Here is an 18,939-nt window from a genome sequence, read left to right as displayed (position 1 = left end):
CCAGTTTCAGGGTTCATTTTTCAAGGCTTGCCCGCCCCTCACAGCAGACATGGGCAGCCATTTTGAGGTGTGCGTGGGCTGAACTGGGATGCCTGGTTCAGCCTGTGGGAGTGGAGAAACAGGGCATTGACTGGAGCAGCAACCCAGTCTCTATACCTTTAGTTAAACACTGTAGGCGACCAGTGGGACAGGAGAAGAATTTCCCTGCCTCTCACATACAGATTGACATTTAATTTTTTTAAAAAAAAGATAAACAAATAAATAAGCCAAGGCTGATGCTGCAGTAAGTTCCAAAGTTGAAAGAGAAGAATTGGTTCAGCCCCACCCACCCTTGTTCATGCCCCTGGAACAGCCACCCAAATTTACCACAAATGAATTGGGATGTTCAGCTGAGAGACCATTTCAGTTCAACTCCTAATGCCTATACAGTAAATGTGATCAGTAATGGTGTGTCAATGAACTGTTGACTGTCTTAGCTTTTCTGTTCACTCAAATGAAAATCCCAAAATGGTACCTTCTGTCTGCAGTTCTCACCCATATGTTGCTGTAAGGACAATGGAAAACCTCACAACATCCTTGGAAGTGCTGTGATGTTCATAAGCATTCCTAATGTTAAAACAGAAAACGTTTCAAGTGTTTTATATGGTCTCTAGATTTAACTCAGAATAACTCTTAGTAGGAGAGGGTGTTGAGGCATGTCTTTCCAATGGAAGAGCAACAACAAAATATTTCAGGGCATAAGGAAAACATCAAAATATGATTTGTCCATCATTTCATTTTGTGATGACAGGAACTGTGTGTTAAAATGCCGGCAGTATGGTAATCACATCAATCATAATGTTTTCAGGAAGAACATGGGAACATATTGTAATATTGTGTACAGTATGATTTCCTAGCAGAAGTCGTCATGTGGGTGTGGAGGAAGTTGGGCTTCTAGTGGCTTTCCAGTGCTTCTGCATTCACACAGATACTTCAGGGTCTAGGTACTGCAATTCCTACTCTAGTTCTCCCTTGAATAAAAGGTTCTGTCCTGAACCCATTCATTTTGGGTGAAAATAGTACCTGGCTATTAATCATTATGATCAACACCATTTGTACAGTACCAAAAAAAAAAGTCCCAAGTGCTTCACATACATTATGCAGCTGTAATCCTTACAACTTCAGGAGGTATGTCAGTCTTACTATCCTGAAGTTGAGAGTCAAGGTATGGCACCAGCTCTATACTAGCAAAATACCCATCATTATTATGTGTGTGTCATGTGTGAATGTGTGGACATAGGGCCTTCTTAAGAGTTCCTAAGGACAGTAGACTATCTCCATACTCTCTGAGCGCATTCTGCCTCGTAGGAATCCTGTCATTGGGGACCAAGTTGCTGAATATCAGGACTGGAAGACAGGCTTTGTTTTTCCTTCAAGTGTGTTCCTCTTGCAGCCCTTTAATTTTCCTTGTAGGGGTGAGTAGCAACTAAGAGGAATATGTTTAGCCTTCTGTTAGTGGCTATATACACTCTTTACTATGCCTTGTGGATAGATTCCCCCCCCCCTCAATACAAGAACTGTTATAAAACATAAGCAGGCTGCTTGCTTGACTTTTATTTGCATTCTTTATATCTGTTGCACCTCCGTGGCTTTTCTGTCTCATGTGTCATTCATGTATTGTATCAAGCAACCTTGAGACTTGCTTTCTGAATGCCTCATTCTATTTCATTTCGTTGTTGGCTTTTTAACAAAAACATTTTGAAGTTTTTAATGCAGTTGCTTTTCCGTAAGCAGTTAAAATCTGCTATAATTAGGAGGACATGTTTCCTTTTAAAGTTGTTCATTATATATATATTTTTTTCACTGTTTATCCTTCCACGTCCCCCCAACCCAATGTGGATGCTATAGGACATATGGTTGTGCATTGCATGACAGTTGATCGTTATATATACTGGTACATAACTTCTGCTTGAATACTTTTGTGTGTGTGTGCATTTAAGATTCATTTTTACTTTTATATATGGACTCAGTTAGTGTCCCTTTGGGAGAATGCTGGGCAACTTACATGTAATAATACATGATTACTATAGTTGATTACTTTAGTATAACAGCTTGGGGCTTTATATCCCTCTTTCTCTGTTTTTCAATAAGCGGTAGACGGTAACCTGGACACACGAAAATCTATCCAGATCCAATTCAAAGACAGAAAAGGGGCCACACATAAACCCTACCATGTGAGGTTGCAGGGTGACATCAGCTATCCCTGGCCCTGCCAATGTCTCATGCCGATCGCAGCCTTCACTAGCCATCTGTGAACAAGGATTATCTGCACAAGGAGGAATCCCAGGCCAGTCAAGTTTTCCCTCGTGTGGAGGTGCCTTATATGGCTGTACAGTATGCATGCCTAGTTGGCAGAGGGTGGGGCTCACTGGGGCACAATCCCACAACCTGCCTCTTGCACTTTTAGTACGTGCAGAGATTTGTGTGACACCGCCTCCTTTTCAGGAATACTGAGTGGGGGGACCCCTGGAAGATGTGTGTGTGTGTGTGTGTGTGTGTGTGTGTGTCAGTGTCAGGGTTAAACAAACATTAGAAGGATTGGAGAAAAGTCACTCTTGCACAACATCATATCTTGCACAACATCATATCATGGAATAACTGTATATCTTTAGCAACACACATTTACCTCTTCTTCGTTAATGTGTTCAGAGGCCCCCAACTGTCTTGGAAAGCAACATGCTAGTCTAAAAAGCAGGCTACTAGGCCAGGACAAGGGGCAAAGCCAGGCTAGGAAATCTTGAAGCACAGCTGAAATAAGTGAGTCACAACTTCTTGGACTTTTAGGATATATAATTTTGGAAAATGTTGACTCTCTTCTGTTGTCCCTGTAGTATCAATAATGTGTTCCTCTCTACCTCCTAATTTCTTGAGCAGAGCAAACCCAAGGGACTTAAGAGTGAATGTTCCAGCTCGCTTTGCTGAAGCATCACTTGGTATCTTCTGCATGAATCCCAGCAATGGCTAGACTACCAAGAACTAAGGCAGAATGTAGCAAGTGGTTTATCATCAAGGGAATGAGGCTCTTGGTTATATTCCAAGCTCCTAGAGTTATTCTAGCTGCCAACCAAGAAAAGCAGCATAGTTGGCAACTGATCTTGGCCTGTGTGTGTGTACCCCCACCTACAAGGCACTTTTCTGGGCTGCCCTTTGCATGACCACCACCCCCTGGCTGTACCACCTGTGCTTCGGATGATGGTCTCTGTGCATCTCCCTGAAGTCATTTGAACCTCCTGAGTTTCCTCTCCAGAACTGGGATCTGCAAACTGGAAGGAGATTTCTAAAGAATGTGAGATTAGGGTTACAGGTTACTTTTTGTACTCAGTTTGTGTATTTTAAGAGAGGCAGGAGTAAATTCCTTTCTTCTTGCCTTGCTTTTTAAATGCATGGGAGTGAGTGATGTGCAAGAATTTTTTTAAAAAAGCATATGTCCCTTCAAATTGTTTGGGAAGCTTATTATCTTATTGCATTTCTCAATGACTGTATACTATAGATACTTTTGCAAAGCACAGACTTGCCTTTTTCCCCCCTTCTCTTCGTGACTGTCTCTGTTAGCTTTTTCTCTTCCCTGAATTGTTAGATTTATTTTTATCAGTATATGCTGACTTCATTATTCATGAGTAGTAGAGTGAAATGAAACTACTATAGGAATGGGGAAAAGCATGTTGCAGTAGTTCCAAACCAGTATAACAAGGAAGAGTATTTTGCAGCATTGCTACAACTGACTAAATACTTTCTTGTCCTTGTAAGAGGCTTTTTGTTTCAAGGATACATTTATGAAGTTCATCCTAAAATCATTTATATCTGCATTTATTTCTGCCATCTGATTGCTGAAGTCTGTCAGAATATAATTTTATTTACTATTCCCTGGAAGACTTGAGCTGATGGAGTATATGGGGTTGACCCATTTCACAAGCACAACAATTATTGAGGTAGTTTAGGGTTAATAACAGACCCAAGGTCAATCAGGGATCTTCAGCAGCTGAGCAGCAATCTGACTTTCAGGTTCTCTCATCTGTGTCTCCCCTGAGACCATCTGAGGTAATAATGAAACACATGGTTTCCCTAGAGACACTTCTCTTCAGGAATCACTTTTTAAGGTGTTTCTCTTTTAAGGAGGAAGTGCTGCAATGTTGTTGTTTTCAATTAAAATTGTCAGTCACTTTGGGGGGCACAGCTGTTGAAAGTGGCTCACAATATATAAAAATGCCAGCAACGTCAAAAATGCCAGCAATGTCAGCAACAATCTAAGAACAGCAAAGGCAGCAACAAAACAGAATTGTTGTCCATGAAGAAGGATATTGTTCAATACCAATATATACCCCTCCCCCCACTTTGCACCAGCTTGAGGTTCACTGCTCTTCACTGCCACCCTACTTTAATTTTGGAACACTCAGCCGAGCATCTTCCATCCTCCAACCTCCTACCACATCAAAAGGATTGCATGGGCTGATTTTTGGATTAGCATGCAAAAGGGGTGGAGTTTCTTGAAGGATTAATGTTAACACCACAATTTGCTTGATATTTTCAACATAATGTGTGTTACATCATTTCACATGATACAGGAACCAACAAGTTGTTGAGCACTCTCAACAGCAAGGGGAAAACAGTATTGAAATTTTTTTCTGGATGCATTAGCACTTTGGAATTTACTGCCAAATACTCGTGGGAGATTTGCTCCATCTGTCTCCGGTACCTAACTTGACATGAAATCATGAAGACGTATGCAAGACAGGGGACAGACAACTGATGTATTAAAAATCCTCAATGATCAGGAGCCCTTTGAAATACAATATCTGGCAGACCAACAAACAAAAAGCTCCCCCCCAAACACCCTTTTCTCAAGCTAAATGCTTGTCAGGTGTCACCTGGCCTCAACAGAGCTTATGGCACCTGGCAGTATGGATATCAAATCTGTCCAAGGGTGTTTGTGTGTGTGTGCGGAGTTCCACACGCTGCTGTTTCCTGACTCCCAAAGGGTTTACTCAGAGACATAAGGAAAGCCGTTTGTTATTGGCTTCCTTCACTGAAGAGAGCAGCTTTTATATTTAGTGGGAGGTTCACAGTGGCACAGTGAAACTCACACGGGTCCCCAAGCTCCCATGTTTCAAATCTCTCCAGCTTGTTTGTTCTTTTGTTCGCCTGTCATTGTGCAGTGAACAGCATGGCCGGTGTCTGCCTTCAGCATCAGACGGAGATGCCAGCTGGGGATAGGTGAAAACCAAAGGCCCAGGGTAGCCGTTGGGAGGAAACATGTTTACACTGATCAGCTGCGCTGCCGAATTCTAGGTGGGAAAGAATGAGGCACTTCTGGGAGGACGGCCGTTCCATGTGGGTTATGTCATCTAATAGCAGCTTCTGGAGTCCCCAGACAATTTCTCTTTGCTTCAGATATCAGTAAACTTCCAGGCCTACTGAAGTTCTTAGAGGATTGTTGTTTTCTTTGAGCCAGGCAGATCAAGCTGCCTTCAAATGTTAAAATGAGCTTAGTTCAGTGGCCAGAATGATGTTATTGTTGTTTTGTTCGCTTGTTCCTGATGGACAATGGCAGTTCACAATCAGGCAGCATAAACACTTTTACAGTTACTAGCGTCACATCAAGATTGATTCGTCATCTGACATTTTGGGAAATGCCATTTTTTTTAAAAAAAAATCCTTCATGTTGAACTACTCCTATTATTTATTTATCTGTTGTGTTTATATCCCACCTTTTTCTCCAAGGAGGTCAAGGTTGCATACATGGTTACTCGCCCCCCCCCCCTCATTTAATCACCACAGTAACCATATAAAGTAGATCAGGCTGAGAGGCAGTGTCTTGGCTAGGGTCACCCAGGGAATGTCATGGCTGAGTAGGGATTTGAACTCCCAGATCCAAGTCCAGCCCTCTAACCATTATCCCCCACCACCACTACAGTATTTACTATGGGGTGGAGTTTTTGTTTGAAATTTAATTTTCTTACCAGATTTCATATAATTTTACATCAAAAGTAGTATGTGGGAGCAGTGTCATAACTTTTTGGCAGGTATTCATAGGTAGCCAAAATTTGCAACTGTTACAACCACTGCACCTCCCCTATTTCAGGAAGGGACCGGTGGGAAATTATCTCAGAGGTTCTGCTGGTCTATGTAGACAGTTAGAGGTGCTATATAAATCTGTGTATTTTAGTTTGAATGAAATTTGTGATCTCGGAAAAACCATATATTTATTGACACTGCATTTAGACTTTATATGTAAATCTTTATTTATGGGTTTTTTCCTTGGTACTTGGAAAGAAAGAAAGAAAGAAAGAAAGAAAGAAAGAAAGAAAGAAAGAAAGAAAATCCATCTATCGATCTCTTGGGCAAAATATGTATTTGCCTGCTTTCTTATTCTGACTTTGTTTCCACAGCAAGGAACTAGGAATGGAATACAGTTTATCTTCCTTTGTGTTCTGTTACACTCCTTGAGCAGGAAGATATTTCTATATTCTAGGTTAGGGCATATTTCTGGTTAGTTAATCTGACTAGTTTAAGGGATACCCACATTTTCACTGGGCTAGCAGTGGCTGGTAGCAGCATTCAAATCTTTGTTGTGTGGCTGAGCCTAGCTACCATTTTGATTTCCCATAATGCCCTGATGAAGTGCCACTACAGAGCAAGGTGGGAAATTAAAATGGCACATGTTTGGAGCTTGTGTAGCTTGTGTAGCTTGTGTAGCTTGGAGTCTGTAGTGGCCCTGCCAGCAATCATAACAAGAAGGTTGCTTTTTCAAATAGATGTTCAGATTCTAATGCAGGGATGTCCAAATCCCAATAGACTGTAATCTACTCACAGTATAAAAAAACTGGCAGTGATCTACCCACTGTCATAAAAAGACTGGCTATGATCTACCCAAAGTTGTTGGGCTTTTTTTAGGAAGCCAAAGTTGGGGGGGGGGGTTGTTTGTAAGGGCATCACTGATGGGCCAGAGATCTAACAGGATCTACCAGGAACGCCACGCAAGACATGGCTGTTCTAATGTATATACTGTTACTGAGATATAACTTTAAGTCAGTTTTTATCACAAGGAAACCATTAAGGCCAATGGATTTTCTAAGAGCGGCCGAACCATCCAGAACAGTGAGGTATCCTCCAAACCTGCAATGAGCTGCAGTGATTCCTCTCTGAGATAATAGAAGCTTAGAGTAGTTATATTGGTAGAGGTGGCTTCAGTCTAGCAGCATTCCTGAAGAGATAAAAAGCAGCCCTTGAAATGATAGGTCATTAGCCCTGTTCAAAGAGAACAATATGCGATATGCTCTGAAAGAATGGCAGTTGAGAAGCCTGAGTTCCTCTAGGAATTCCCTGGATCAGAAGCAAGCGGCATTACCCTTTTGCGTGCAAAGTGAAGTACGCTTAAACATCCAGCTACCGGGTTTCTGAATCAATAGGACAATTCTGAAGTCAGGTTTCAGAGCATTGATGGAACAGCTGGGGTGGTCAAAATAAGACAAATTCAAACTTTAGGTACTGTATTACCTAGCTCAGGTTTCAGCAAGAAGTTGGGCAGAAGTAAAGGCAATGAACAGCTCCACGGCAGATTTCTTTTTGTGTACTCCTCTTTATTTATTTACTGAATTTCCACCCTTTGGATTTGACAGCTAATAAGCAGTCCATGTAATTATTCTTCTGAATCCTCTGCATGCATGTTTCCAGTGGAGTGGCATTAGTCAAGATATGACATGGGAGTTAGTTCGACCCTTGGCTAAGGATATCTGAAATATCCTCTGAGGAATTTATCAGAACTCTCCACTTCCCAAAGAATCCCTCGGATGCTTTCACTTAGGAAAAAATTAATGACAACTGTATTTTTGGCTTCACATATTAAGGAGTCCGTTTCAGAAGTTGTAAACAAATTGTGTTCTAGCAGCTGGAACAATTTATTGAAATAAGCTTGATCAGATTGTAAACAATCTTTGACAGGCGGCCAATTTTGAGAGGGAGGACCCTCTTGAAAGAAAGGGGGGATAAACAAATGGATAAATTGCAGAGGAAAAAGAGTTTAAGATTTCTTGAAAAGCTCAACCTCCACAAAGAATGGAGAGAACCCTGAGGCCATGAAACTGAATCCCAAAGAACAAAACCAGAAAAGGGAACCTTTGTACCAGTGGAGTAGTTCTGGAGGGCTTCGTTTAGGCACATACCAGGGCTGCCTCTCAGCAGGAGTATCAAAAATCCTTCTAGTTTTGACAGACACCAGGTTGCAGCTGTGATATAGATGTCATTTCAAAGGACCTGTGATGAAATGAAGTGGGGGAGGGAGGGGTTGATAAAAAAGGTGGCAAAGTACAGAATTCAAGCCAGTGGCAAAGCCAGATCCTTGCAGTAATGAAATGATGATCAGAGGATCTGACAATCAAAGCAGAGTTCTAGTAGTATCAGACTAGACTGTGCTGCACTATAGAACTTCTCTGTAGAATCTAGCTGATAATGTCAGGAGGTTTCCCATATGAATCCCATTTAACTATGATTTGGAATGAACATTAACATAAACCACTGCATTTCAAGCTGGCAACTCATTTCTGAAGGGCCACAATTCGACACCCATAATCATCTGTTGCGAAGCCCTGCTGCTGCAAATGCAACAGATCCACCTTAATTTGGCATTTTGGGTGGAGGAAATAGGAGGAATGGAGAGAATTTGCTTGTCAGAATACTAGATATAAAACAGTTCTTACCAAGATTGATCAGGGGGAGGGTGCTTGCCAGTGAATGTAGTAAAAACTGGATTGGATTGGATGAATTTTGAGGGAAGACAAAATGTCTTAAGCCCCCTTTGGGCATGGAGGGGCTGCATTTCCAACCATATGCCTTTGCTGGCCCCTCCTCCTCCTAGCCACCCATTGGGAAGAAGATCTGACGAGAGGAGCCTGTTACCCTTGTCACTCAGTGCTGTGCATGAGCCAGCATGGTGTCATGGTTAAGAGCAGTGGACTCGTAATCTGGTGAACCAGGTTCGCTTCCCCGCTCCTCCACATGCAGCTGCTGGGTGACCTTGGGCTAGTCATACTTCTCTGAAGTCTCTCAGCCCCACTCACCTCACAGAGTGTTTGTTGTGGGGGAGGAAGGGAAAGGAGATGGTTAGCCGCTTTGAGACTCCTTCAGGTAGTGATAAAGCGGGATATCAAGTCCAAACGCCTCCTCCTTCTCCTCCTCCTCCTCTTCTTCTTCTTCTTCTTCTTTGCTTCCTCCATAAGGTGAGGACTCAAGGGGGTGATGCTAGCAGCCATGGTTCCACTTTCTCACTTCAGGCATGACAGTTGTGTGAGTACAAGCACCCGAAGGGTAATTTAGCTTGAAGTGATGCTTGCAATGAGTTTGGAGGGTCCTGATTAGAAGAGGGTGGAGGAGATACAAGAAATTCCTTAGGGAGCGAAAGGCATTTCAGTAAGCCTAGTGATTAACAAAAGCCTAGTGAAACTCCTCCCCTCCCTAGACTGGGGTAACGTATGGTTGTTCATCCATATAGGTTTCTCACTGTGAGATGGTCACACCCTGACATAGATTTCTCACCTACCGGGTCAAAGGGGGACTTCTGTTTCCTCCACCTGCAATCCGTTGGAGAACAACCTCACACTGGGAGAATTGTGGCTTCTCTAGGACAGGGGCTACTTGTCTATAGCAACTAGCCCTATCTGGTGATTATTTTTGCTCCGCTCTTGAGGCTCATCCTCAGTCATGTTCTGTAGGCAGAATCTGGAAAGCAAGCATGAAAGCTGAAATTGATTTTATCAAGTGCTCCCTAACTCACATCTCTTGCCATAGGGAGACTGCTTACACCACAGCAGCTACTACTAAGAATTGTGTTACATCCTCTGGCTTAGGGACTTGCCGAAGATCAGAATACATGAGATCACTCTGTAGTTTATCCATCTGAAAGGACTTAGTACCCAGTGAAAAGGTAAATGATTTTTACTTCCATCCTCCAACACCATGGGATGACATCCATTGATCTTCTCCCAGGATGGCCACTTGGGAAAACACCTGAACTGGTTGCTTGGCCAGGCTTGAACTATATCTAATGCATCATTTATCTAAATTTCTTCACAGCAATATTTCATATTGAGTCTGATAGTTGTTTGAAATGATTGCATTTAGTAACACATTACAGTATTAAGATTTAATTATTTCTTCACATCTTTGCTTAAGTATGCGGAAGCATCTCTCAAGTCTCTCAAACGGTAGTGTTTTTATATCAGTTATATTTTACTGGCAAAGTCCAAATGCAGTTTATAATGTTTGCCTGAATTTGAGATTTTGGGAACACAAGAAGCTGGCATAAAGCAAGTCAGTGTAAGAGATGGCAGCATAAAGTTATAACAGATCCAAACGCCATTCAGCAACGAGACTTCTGCTGGCTGAGCCAGCCTAATCCTGGCAGAGAGAGAGAAAACAAACCTCTAAAATACTGTTTGAATTACGCCACCCTTTTTGCTGGCTTAAATTATGATGGATTTCCAGGTCATGTGACCAAGCTGAACAGGCTTAAGATCCAACCTAATTCACCCCCCCCCCGGTTCCGCCACATCACACCCCTGGAACACCCCCTTTCAGGGTTTACACTAGCTTAAGAGCCACCTAACTTGTTTCATCCACTTAGGGGCTGGCAGAGCTGGGAAGGGAGAGATACATCGTGATAGGCAGCTCCCCATTTATGTGGGGGTTACGTTCTGAGGCACTGAACGTATTGGAAATACACCACTGAAAAAGCCCGTAAACACTTCGTTCCGCTCTGGCCCCACCCCTTTTTGTGACATTTCTGTGACTTTTTCAGGTCATTCTGGGTTTGGCGCGATGTGTTTATGTGCAGTTGCATACATATTGGATGCACCTAAAATGGCAGCTGCCTGTATATACCAGCTGAGTTGAGGATGAGTGATTTAAGCTGTCATATTCTGGCTATGCCAAGCAGTTTATGGCTTAGTCAGAGATCCACTGGATTCTAACCCACTCATCCTGCTGCAGGATTGCTCCCTAAATTAAGCTGGGTGATATTTAACTAACCTTTACTCAGGGTAAAATGAACGTCACTAAGTTAGGTCAGTGAGTTTACTCTGAACAAAACATAGTTGACTACCACCCACTGGTTTTAACCACATATCTTCATTGCTATTATGTTATGTATTTTTATTTAGTTTATTGTTCTTTCGAGTTTTAATATACTATTTTTTGAGCGTTGCATTTAAAGCTTTTTTATTAGAAAGGTAAGATATAAATTTCTTCAGGTCAAATAGAGACTTGTATACATATTTTAAGTTTTTGCTTCACTGTGCAATTTCTTTAAGAACCCTGGAGTTTTGCATATATAAACAAGAGTTTTTGGATTGTTCCTATTGTTTTGGAAACCATGTGGGAAAGAACATCAGAAAACCTTAGTCAAACCATTGTTACAGTGCCTGCTGTGGTTGTATGTTCCTTTTAAGTCTATGAGGACCAATCTTTGTGCTGGGCTTTATTGAAAGTTTAAATTGCTGCCAACACAAAACAAGTACCCAGTATAATATAGTTTTAGAGGGCAGCAAATACATTAACGTCCTCTCTCTGTCGGGTCTTTGGTTATAAATCAAGAAGATTATTAAGGTGCGGTAATTGTAACAAATTTCATGAATCTGTGAGGTTATTTTCCTCTTATAGTTTAATATTATGCTCTGTTTAATAGCATAATCCTTTCTTGTGCAAATTAAATGTAACAACTCTTCTTTATTCATTTTGCTTTGAAAAAGCACTTGTAAAAGAGAGTGGATACAAGAGCAAAAAATGTTGGTACACAGTCTAGCCAAAGCTGAACACATGATTTTTATAGAAGAGTTAAGCATTTGTCTAACAGACACTTTTTGCATATTTATTGAGATTCAGGTCCTTTTGTATTCAATGGCATTTACTCCCATTTCAGTGCTCATATGATTGCAGCCTTTGGGAACAAGCCTATGCACAAAATGCTGGTGTAAGGCAAGCTGGTAATAAAGTTGTAAATGGATATTGCCAAAGGATTTCCTCCTTTAATTCTTGGTTTCCTTCAGATCATGCCCATAGATTTTAGTTGATCACTCAGTTCACAGAACCAGCAAGTTGGCCAAAGAAAGAGGCAGTCCTGAAATCCTGTGTGAAGATGATATAGCCTTCCTGTCTTTCATGTATGTTCAATATACGGTAATCAGAATTAGGGCTCATAGAAGCCAACAAAATAAAAAAAGGGATGCTTTGATGTACTTTAAATATAATGAAAAGATTTCTAATATTTTTGTGATGCTTTCTGTTGTTTCTGTGCACAAACCTCTTGGAGTACCTCATACTAGAAAAGTAGGCTATAAAATAAAAAAGTGATACAGTGGTAGGAACAAATCCCACAGTTTGTTTTGTTCTTGTGAACACATCCTTTGCCACAGAAGACAGCAAAGTGTTGATCCCCAGTGGAAACTAGGCAGTTCTATCCAGATTTGCTTTCCTACTATAATGCATCCTAGTTTAGGTATTTTTTTCACACAGATTTGACACATTTCTGTTATGAATCAGTTCCCTCCCACATTTAATACCTTTGCCACTGTTCAGTGTTGAGATTTGTTGGGAAAGGGACTCAGCCTTAATTCACAAAGCAGTCAACAGATTTGTAAAAAGAAAACTCGTCTGTGCTTGTCAAAGATGCAGGAATTCATTAAACTGTATTTAAAGAGCACATTTATACTTTAGGGATTTTGATGATAAAAGTCACTTTCCCTTGCCAATGTCATGAAGCAACTGTCATAAAACGGTGACACTTTTATTGATGCTAAAAATCATATGTAATTTGACTTTTACAGCAGGTAATAGAATCCTTCTGGTTTACTGTTTATGGTTTATTGGATCATTCCAAGGTTCTCTTAATTATTCATCCTCATGAGAATGACAATTATTGCAAAGGGGGTTTGGTGAAATCTTGCTTTGGTTCAAATAACCCGACACAAACAATTACCAATTACAATTTTTGGCCACAGCAGTCTATGTCTTGGCCACTTTATTCCAGAGTAGCAATAGTTGAGTAGAAAGTAGATCCATGGGAGGAAGCCGTAGTTCATCTTTTAACAGTGTCAGAAAATAACTCTATGGCAGTGGTGGGGAACCCCAGATTTGGGGGCCAAATGTAGCCTAGGCCCCTTCATTGAGCCCTTGGGGCTCTCCCTCAGCAACACCTCTTCTCCCGACCAATCCCTGCTCCCAAGGCTTCACTTCTTACTGGCCATACTCTAGACCATCCTTAAGATCTTTTGCCTGGAATGTGGTCTTGATCTGTGATAATGCCTCCTGCATCCTAGATGAACAGTTGTGTGTATTGAAGCCTCTGACTTCTACATGGCTAGATTACAACCAACTATATCAAGCATCACACCTGCTTCTCCATCCATTTTTGCCTCTGGCCTCTCCTACCACTGGTATGTGGCCCCTGGAAGGTTACTCACGAGATAATGAAAAAGTTTCCTGTCCTATGGCCTGGTTCCCAGTGAAGTGGCAAACCTGTGTGGCAGGAGGTGTGCTCACAAGATCAAGATGGAGCGAGAAAGAGAGAGGAGGGAGACTTCTCCATAGGAACTGGAGAAGTATGGAAGAAATGTGGAGGCATTCTAGCCTCACTGTCTACATAGCATGCTAGGTTTCTATGTGCATGAACTTATTTATTATTTTTTTTGGGGGGTATTCCACCACCTTCAATGTGAGTGATATATGCCAGATATGGATTTGGCACTTGAGAAAGAACAAAGGGCAGGAATCACCTAACAGGTCCCTGCACAAGGACTCATGCAGTTGGGCTCTCCCTGTCCTCTTCCCTCATATATCAAAATTGGTTTTGGGAGGCTGCAAGACCCCTCAGAAGAGCATGTGAGGCGAGGGGGATCATTCCTTCTGGCAAGCTGAAATGCTTGATTTGATGAAATGATGAACTTAGCATGAGGTAGAATTCTTCCCTAGGCCTATATCATGGTGGCCCTTTCTGTGGCATCAGTGGTCAAAATGGCACAGGTAGCAGGTATTTGTGGCATCGGTGGACAGGAGCAGAAGCATCCAAGGGCTCAGCTATGGTCTAAAATCAGTCCTTCACTTCCATGTACTTGTGTCCTGCTATGCTGTTGCCTGCTGTCCAGATCAGTAGACCAGAGGCAAAACTACATGAAAACATCAGGGGTATCTGAACTACAGAGAGCAGCTGAGTAGCTTAGTCTCATTCTCAGAGCTGATTTGTGGCACACTTGCCCCCAAGGCTAGCTGCTGCTGCTGCATATGATACATTGGCAAACATTTAGTGCAAAAATACCCATTTTGCTCTCCATACCTTTGATCTCTCTTCACTCAATGGAAATCTCACTGTCTTTCAAAAAGGAGAAAACACTTAGTCCCAGAAAGTGTCTGAATGCCCTTCCTTTGATGAGATGTGACTTCAGCTTGACATGAACATGCCCATTCCAATAGCTGGGTCGTAAGCCCCAGGATAAGCCATAGCTCAGCTGGCAAGACACTGTTATAGACACGATAGCTGCTTTGTCATAACTACAATAAAAATTAACCTTTTGGAAGCTGTGTAAAGTTTCAGTCATAAGGGCCAAAATAAGCTGTGAAAACAAGGATTAACTTCCCAGCAACAATCCCACCAGAACAGAAGCCACTTCCTTTTCAAATGAAAATGAAGCACATACAGGCGCTTCTGTATACTTAGACGAACATGAAAATATCAGCCTGCTCATTTTTCTTAATCTCTGTGTCCAAACACTAGGACCAACAAAGAATCTCTTATCGATGCTACAAAGAAAAAGAGAGAGATCAAAGCCTGCAAACCATGTGTGTGTGTGTGTGTTCAAGTGCTGTGTTACCTGTCCTACAAGTTCTCAGAAGTTTCTTCTTCCACAAAAGAGACTTCTCTTTTTCTTCCTCATTCAAATGGCACAAGAATTTCTTTATAATTTCTTGTGAGTTTGGTGGGGTTGAGCTTATCTTATCATTATCTTACCTTTTGCTGCAGATGATACATGTGTTTTCTTTCACACATGGTTTGCAGGCTTTCATCTCTCTTTTTCTTTGTAGTGTTCAGAAGAGTTTCTTTGTTGGTCCTAGTCTTTGGCATGTCTCTGCGCCAAGACAAAAGTGTGGTGCATCCTTATCTGAGAGATGGTGTTTCCAGATGATGCAGACTTGAGGAAGCTCTACAGAGACTCAGCTACCATTTTGCTCAAGCCTGCAGGGAGCTGGGCCTTGCCACCAGCCTGATGAAGACCAACATCTTGGGTTAGGATGTCGCCAGCATTGGTGACTACATGGTTGAGGTAGTAGAACATTTTGTCTGTCTGGGTTCCACCATAGCCAGCAATTTCTCCATCGACACTGAGCTGCACAAGTGTATCCGCAAAGCAGCTGTGGCAATGGCTCACGTCTCCAAAGGGTATGGAAGAATGTGGTGCCAACATCAAATACCAAGGTGAAGAAAGTCTACAAGGCTTATGTGTCAGTCAGGAGCAATGCCTCAATGCCTTCCATATGTGCTGCATCAGGAGGGTTTTGGGTATCACATGGCAGGACAGAATTCCAAACAATGATGTGCTCTCCCAAGCCCACATTTCCAGCATGTTCACACTCCTGTCTCAGCGACGTCTACGCTAGCTTGGTCATGTCCGCAGAACGATGTCAGGATCTCCCAAGGATGTGCTTTATGGGGAGCTGGCTTCTGGCACCATGCCCATTAGCAGACCAGCTCTGTGTTATAAAGATGTCTGCAAACATGACATGAAGGCTGGCAACGTCAATCCCACTATATAGGAATCCCTTGCAGAAGACAATGGTGCCTGGAGACAGACAGGTCCTGCATCCACAGCAGTGACCAGAGGAAGAATGACTGCTGGGAGGAGCGCAGAGACAAGAAACGCTGTGGTGCATCTGCAGCAGCACATCCAGATGCCTTCATCTGCCCCAGCTGCAACAAAACATGTCTCTCCTGTATGGGTCTCTAGAACCACAGCAGGCACTGTAACCTTCTAAGAGCTTGACCTCATCCCCAAATGCACACTCCTCCATTGTCTCCTGAGGCAGATGGGTGCCAGCCAGACATTTGTGTAGTGCTCAGTGCTCTGTAGCTTCGCTGACTGCCCAAACTTCCTGACCTGAAAAGGCCCAATGGAATGAGTTGCCTCATTACGTCTTTCCCTGGGCTTTAATTGGGACATGGCAAAGTGGGACAGCTGGCTACCAACCCCCTGAGTGTAGGGTGCTAATTTTGTTTTTAAGGGAAGTGCTCCCTTTAACTTTTAAGAAATCTGCATTGTTTTCTTTAGAAGGAACAGGTGTTTAGGCACATGACAGACTTCTCACACCCAAGGATGTAATGACATTTTCAGGAAGTTTGAGAAGGAAGGCTTCACAATGCAGACTACCAGATAGATGATTTGCAAATTAAGTCACAAATTCTCTCGGCTACTTTTAAATTAAGGAGAATGCAACAACAACAAAATTCTACAACATAGTTCCCCCCTCCCAAAAAAGATTTTACTTCCTCCTTTGATAATTTTTGAATACAGTTTCTTTTCTCATTAACTACAATAATGAAGAGTTGTCAAGGAGTGGGGGGAATGGAAGACATTTTCACCACACCCCTAATGTGTTTGTGTGACAGAAAAAATGTGTGCTGATTAGTTGATTAGTTCTTTACTTTGTTCTTGTACAGACTGTCCGTGACACTGATCATTTAACTTGTGACTTTGCTTTTGCTGTAAAGTCTAAATTATTTTCTGAGTGTTTTCACATACGTTGCTTAAAAAGCTCTTTGAACCTCTCTTTTGCTTTTTATGTGAATTCATGTACATTGTTGACATAGGCTGGAAAGTGCCATATTTAAAAAGCGTGGCTATTCTGTAACTTGACATAGGAAATTAAAGATGTTGTCTTAAAAAAAAATTGCCTTTGAGTAAAGTCAGATGCAATATAATGAGGCTGGTTTAGAAATAGCCAGACTAATTTGCAGATTGGAGCATAACCCTTCTTCAGATTTTGCACGTCTTCAAATTTTGCAATAGTCTTGACTAAAAGTAAAGGACCAAATGCATTTTAGTATAAAACACATCTATACAGTGGCATAAAATATGTATCGGTATTTAAATGCATATTTTGCAATAAAATATTTTGGTAATATTTAGATACAAAATTTCATGCTTTTTTAAAATCAGATTAAAAAATGGGACACAAAACACTTCTGAATGAATATGTGGGAAATTGACACAGTACAGAAATAGACTGATCCGTCCAGCCTTCACCTCACCATATTCAATTTAAACATACTGTTTCCTCTTCCATGGCAGTCCGTATTGCAAATGTTGGTTTTTTGTGATTATTTTGAATGGCACAAAAATGGCTGCAAATTGTACTGATTTGCTTGCACCCATGAATAGCTTATTTTCCAGTATCACCCTGTCAAATGGTAAAGAGATTTTTAAAAACAATATATCAGATTCTGATGGGTGATAAAATGGTCATCTGCATACACCACTACATGCATGTCATATGGGATTGGGATTTGGTTCCTCAAGCAACCTTTTTATACATAACATAATTTTATGAAAAACATGTATCTAAATTGTGTCTCCTGTAAGCTATTGTTTTAGGAGCAATGAGGGGCCACAATTTGACTGAAAGTGGGGGCAGTGTCTGTCTCTCTCTGTGTGTGTATACATTTCATCAAGGTGCCTTCAACTCTCCCCCACCACCCCAGTAATTTGATTATGTTTCTTCTGTTACTCTTTCTTTTGGAGTGGTGTGGGAAGTCATTCCTGTAACTAGGAAACCATCTTGTGACTGTGACGCCCCAGAGAACAAAATGCTGATTTGGGGCTGGGGACATGAGTGTAATCACCTGTTTTTGTAGAGCAGATTTGGAAAAGTATAGGGCTGGTTCACACATTCACATTCAGCACTTGATTTGCATGTGAGAATGAGCCATGGCCTGTGAATCATCACTTGTAGAACTTGTATTTCATCTCATGTCATCCTGAATGCAATGCATTTCAATGGAATAAATTCCTTCGCCATTCATTCCGCTCGCCCTCCACCCTTCTATGGATTAGCTTGAGGAGGGAAATGGTGCAGGAGAAAAGGGTTGGACACACACGTCTGCTTAGAAGTAAACAACAACAGACGCCCCAAAACAATGCATGAAGGATCCTGATCATGGGTCTCCCATAGCACGTTTAGTTGGGCCTTCAGCTGCTAGTCACTCAATGTTGAGTAAAGATGTGATATGAAATCAAGCACTATATGAGGGGAAAGCCCACAATTTGTCATGCTGTCTTCCATTCCCCTTCTCTGAAAGAAAGCTAATATTGATCTATATATTACAAGACCATTCTAAGGACATGGCGTTGCTCATGCAGAATGTTATGAAGGGTAAGCTGTGCCTCGGGACGTAACAAGGGACTTGGTAGATCAGATCAAAGGTCCAGCATCCTGTTTTCATCTGTGGCCACCCAAAAACTCTGAGGAAGGATATGGATGGAACAGTACTCCCTGTTGGTACTCAGGTATAATTCCTCTGAACATGGAGGATCCCTTTAGATATAATAGGTAAAGGTACCCCTGCCCGTACGGGCCAGTCTTGGCAGACTCTAGGGTTGTGCGCTCATCTCACTCTATAGGCCGGGAGCCAGCACTGTCCACAGACACTTCCGGGTCACGAGGCCAGCGTGACAAGCTGCATCTGGCGAGCCAGCGCAGCACACGGAACGCCGTTTACCTTCCCGCTAGTAAGCGGTCCCTATTTATCTACTTGCACCCGAGGGTGCTTTCAAACTGCTAGGTTGGCAGGCGCTGGGACCGATCAACGGGAGCGCACCCCGCCGCGGGGATTCGAACCACCGACCATGAGATCGGCAAGTCCTAGGC

At 42.1% G+C, this 18,939-nt stretch overlaps 1 protein-coding gene across 10 annotated transcripts in view; it reads left to right on the top strand.

The window, feature by feature from the left end:
• Window positions 1-18,939, top strand: part of PCDH9 (protocadherin 9) — a 752,451-nt gene that overhangs the window by 63,914 nt on the left and 669,598 nt on the right. The window contains exon 3 of one of the 10 annotated variants that reach the window (XM_083610430.1): window positions 15,103-15,256. The exons of the other annotated variants lie outside the window; for them this stretch is intronic. Within the exon in view, the coding sequence (XP_083466556.1) occupies window positions 15,103-15,132 (30 nt within the window). The 3' untranslated portion in view covers window positions 15,133-15,256. Of the gene's footprint in view, window positions 1-15,102; window positions 15,257-18,939 lie in introns of those variants that run through there. 10 annotated transcript variants of the gene reach the window in all.

This window comes from Podarcis filfolensis (genome assembly GCF_964270895.1).
Source record: "Podarcis filfolensis genome assembly, chromosome: 4".
In the NCBI taxonomy this organism is placed as follows: domain Eukaryota; kingdom Metazoa; phylum Chordata; class Lepidosauria; order Squamata; family Lacertidae; genus Podarcis; species Podarcis filfolensis.
This window is presented reverse-complemented; position numbering and strand designations above follow the sequence as displayed.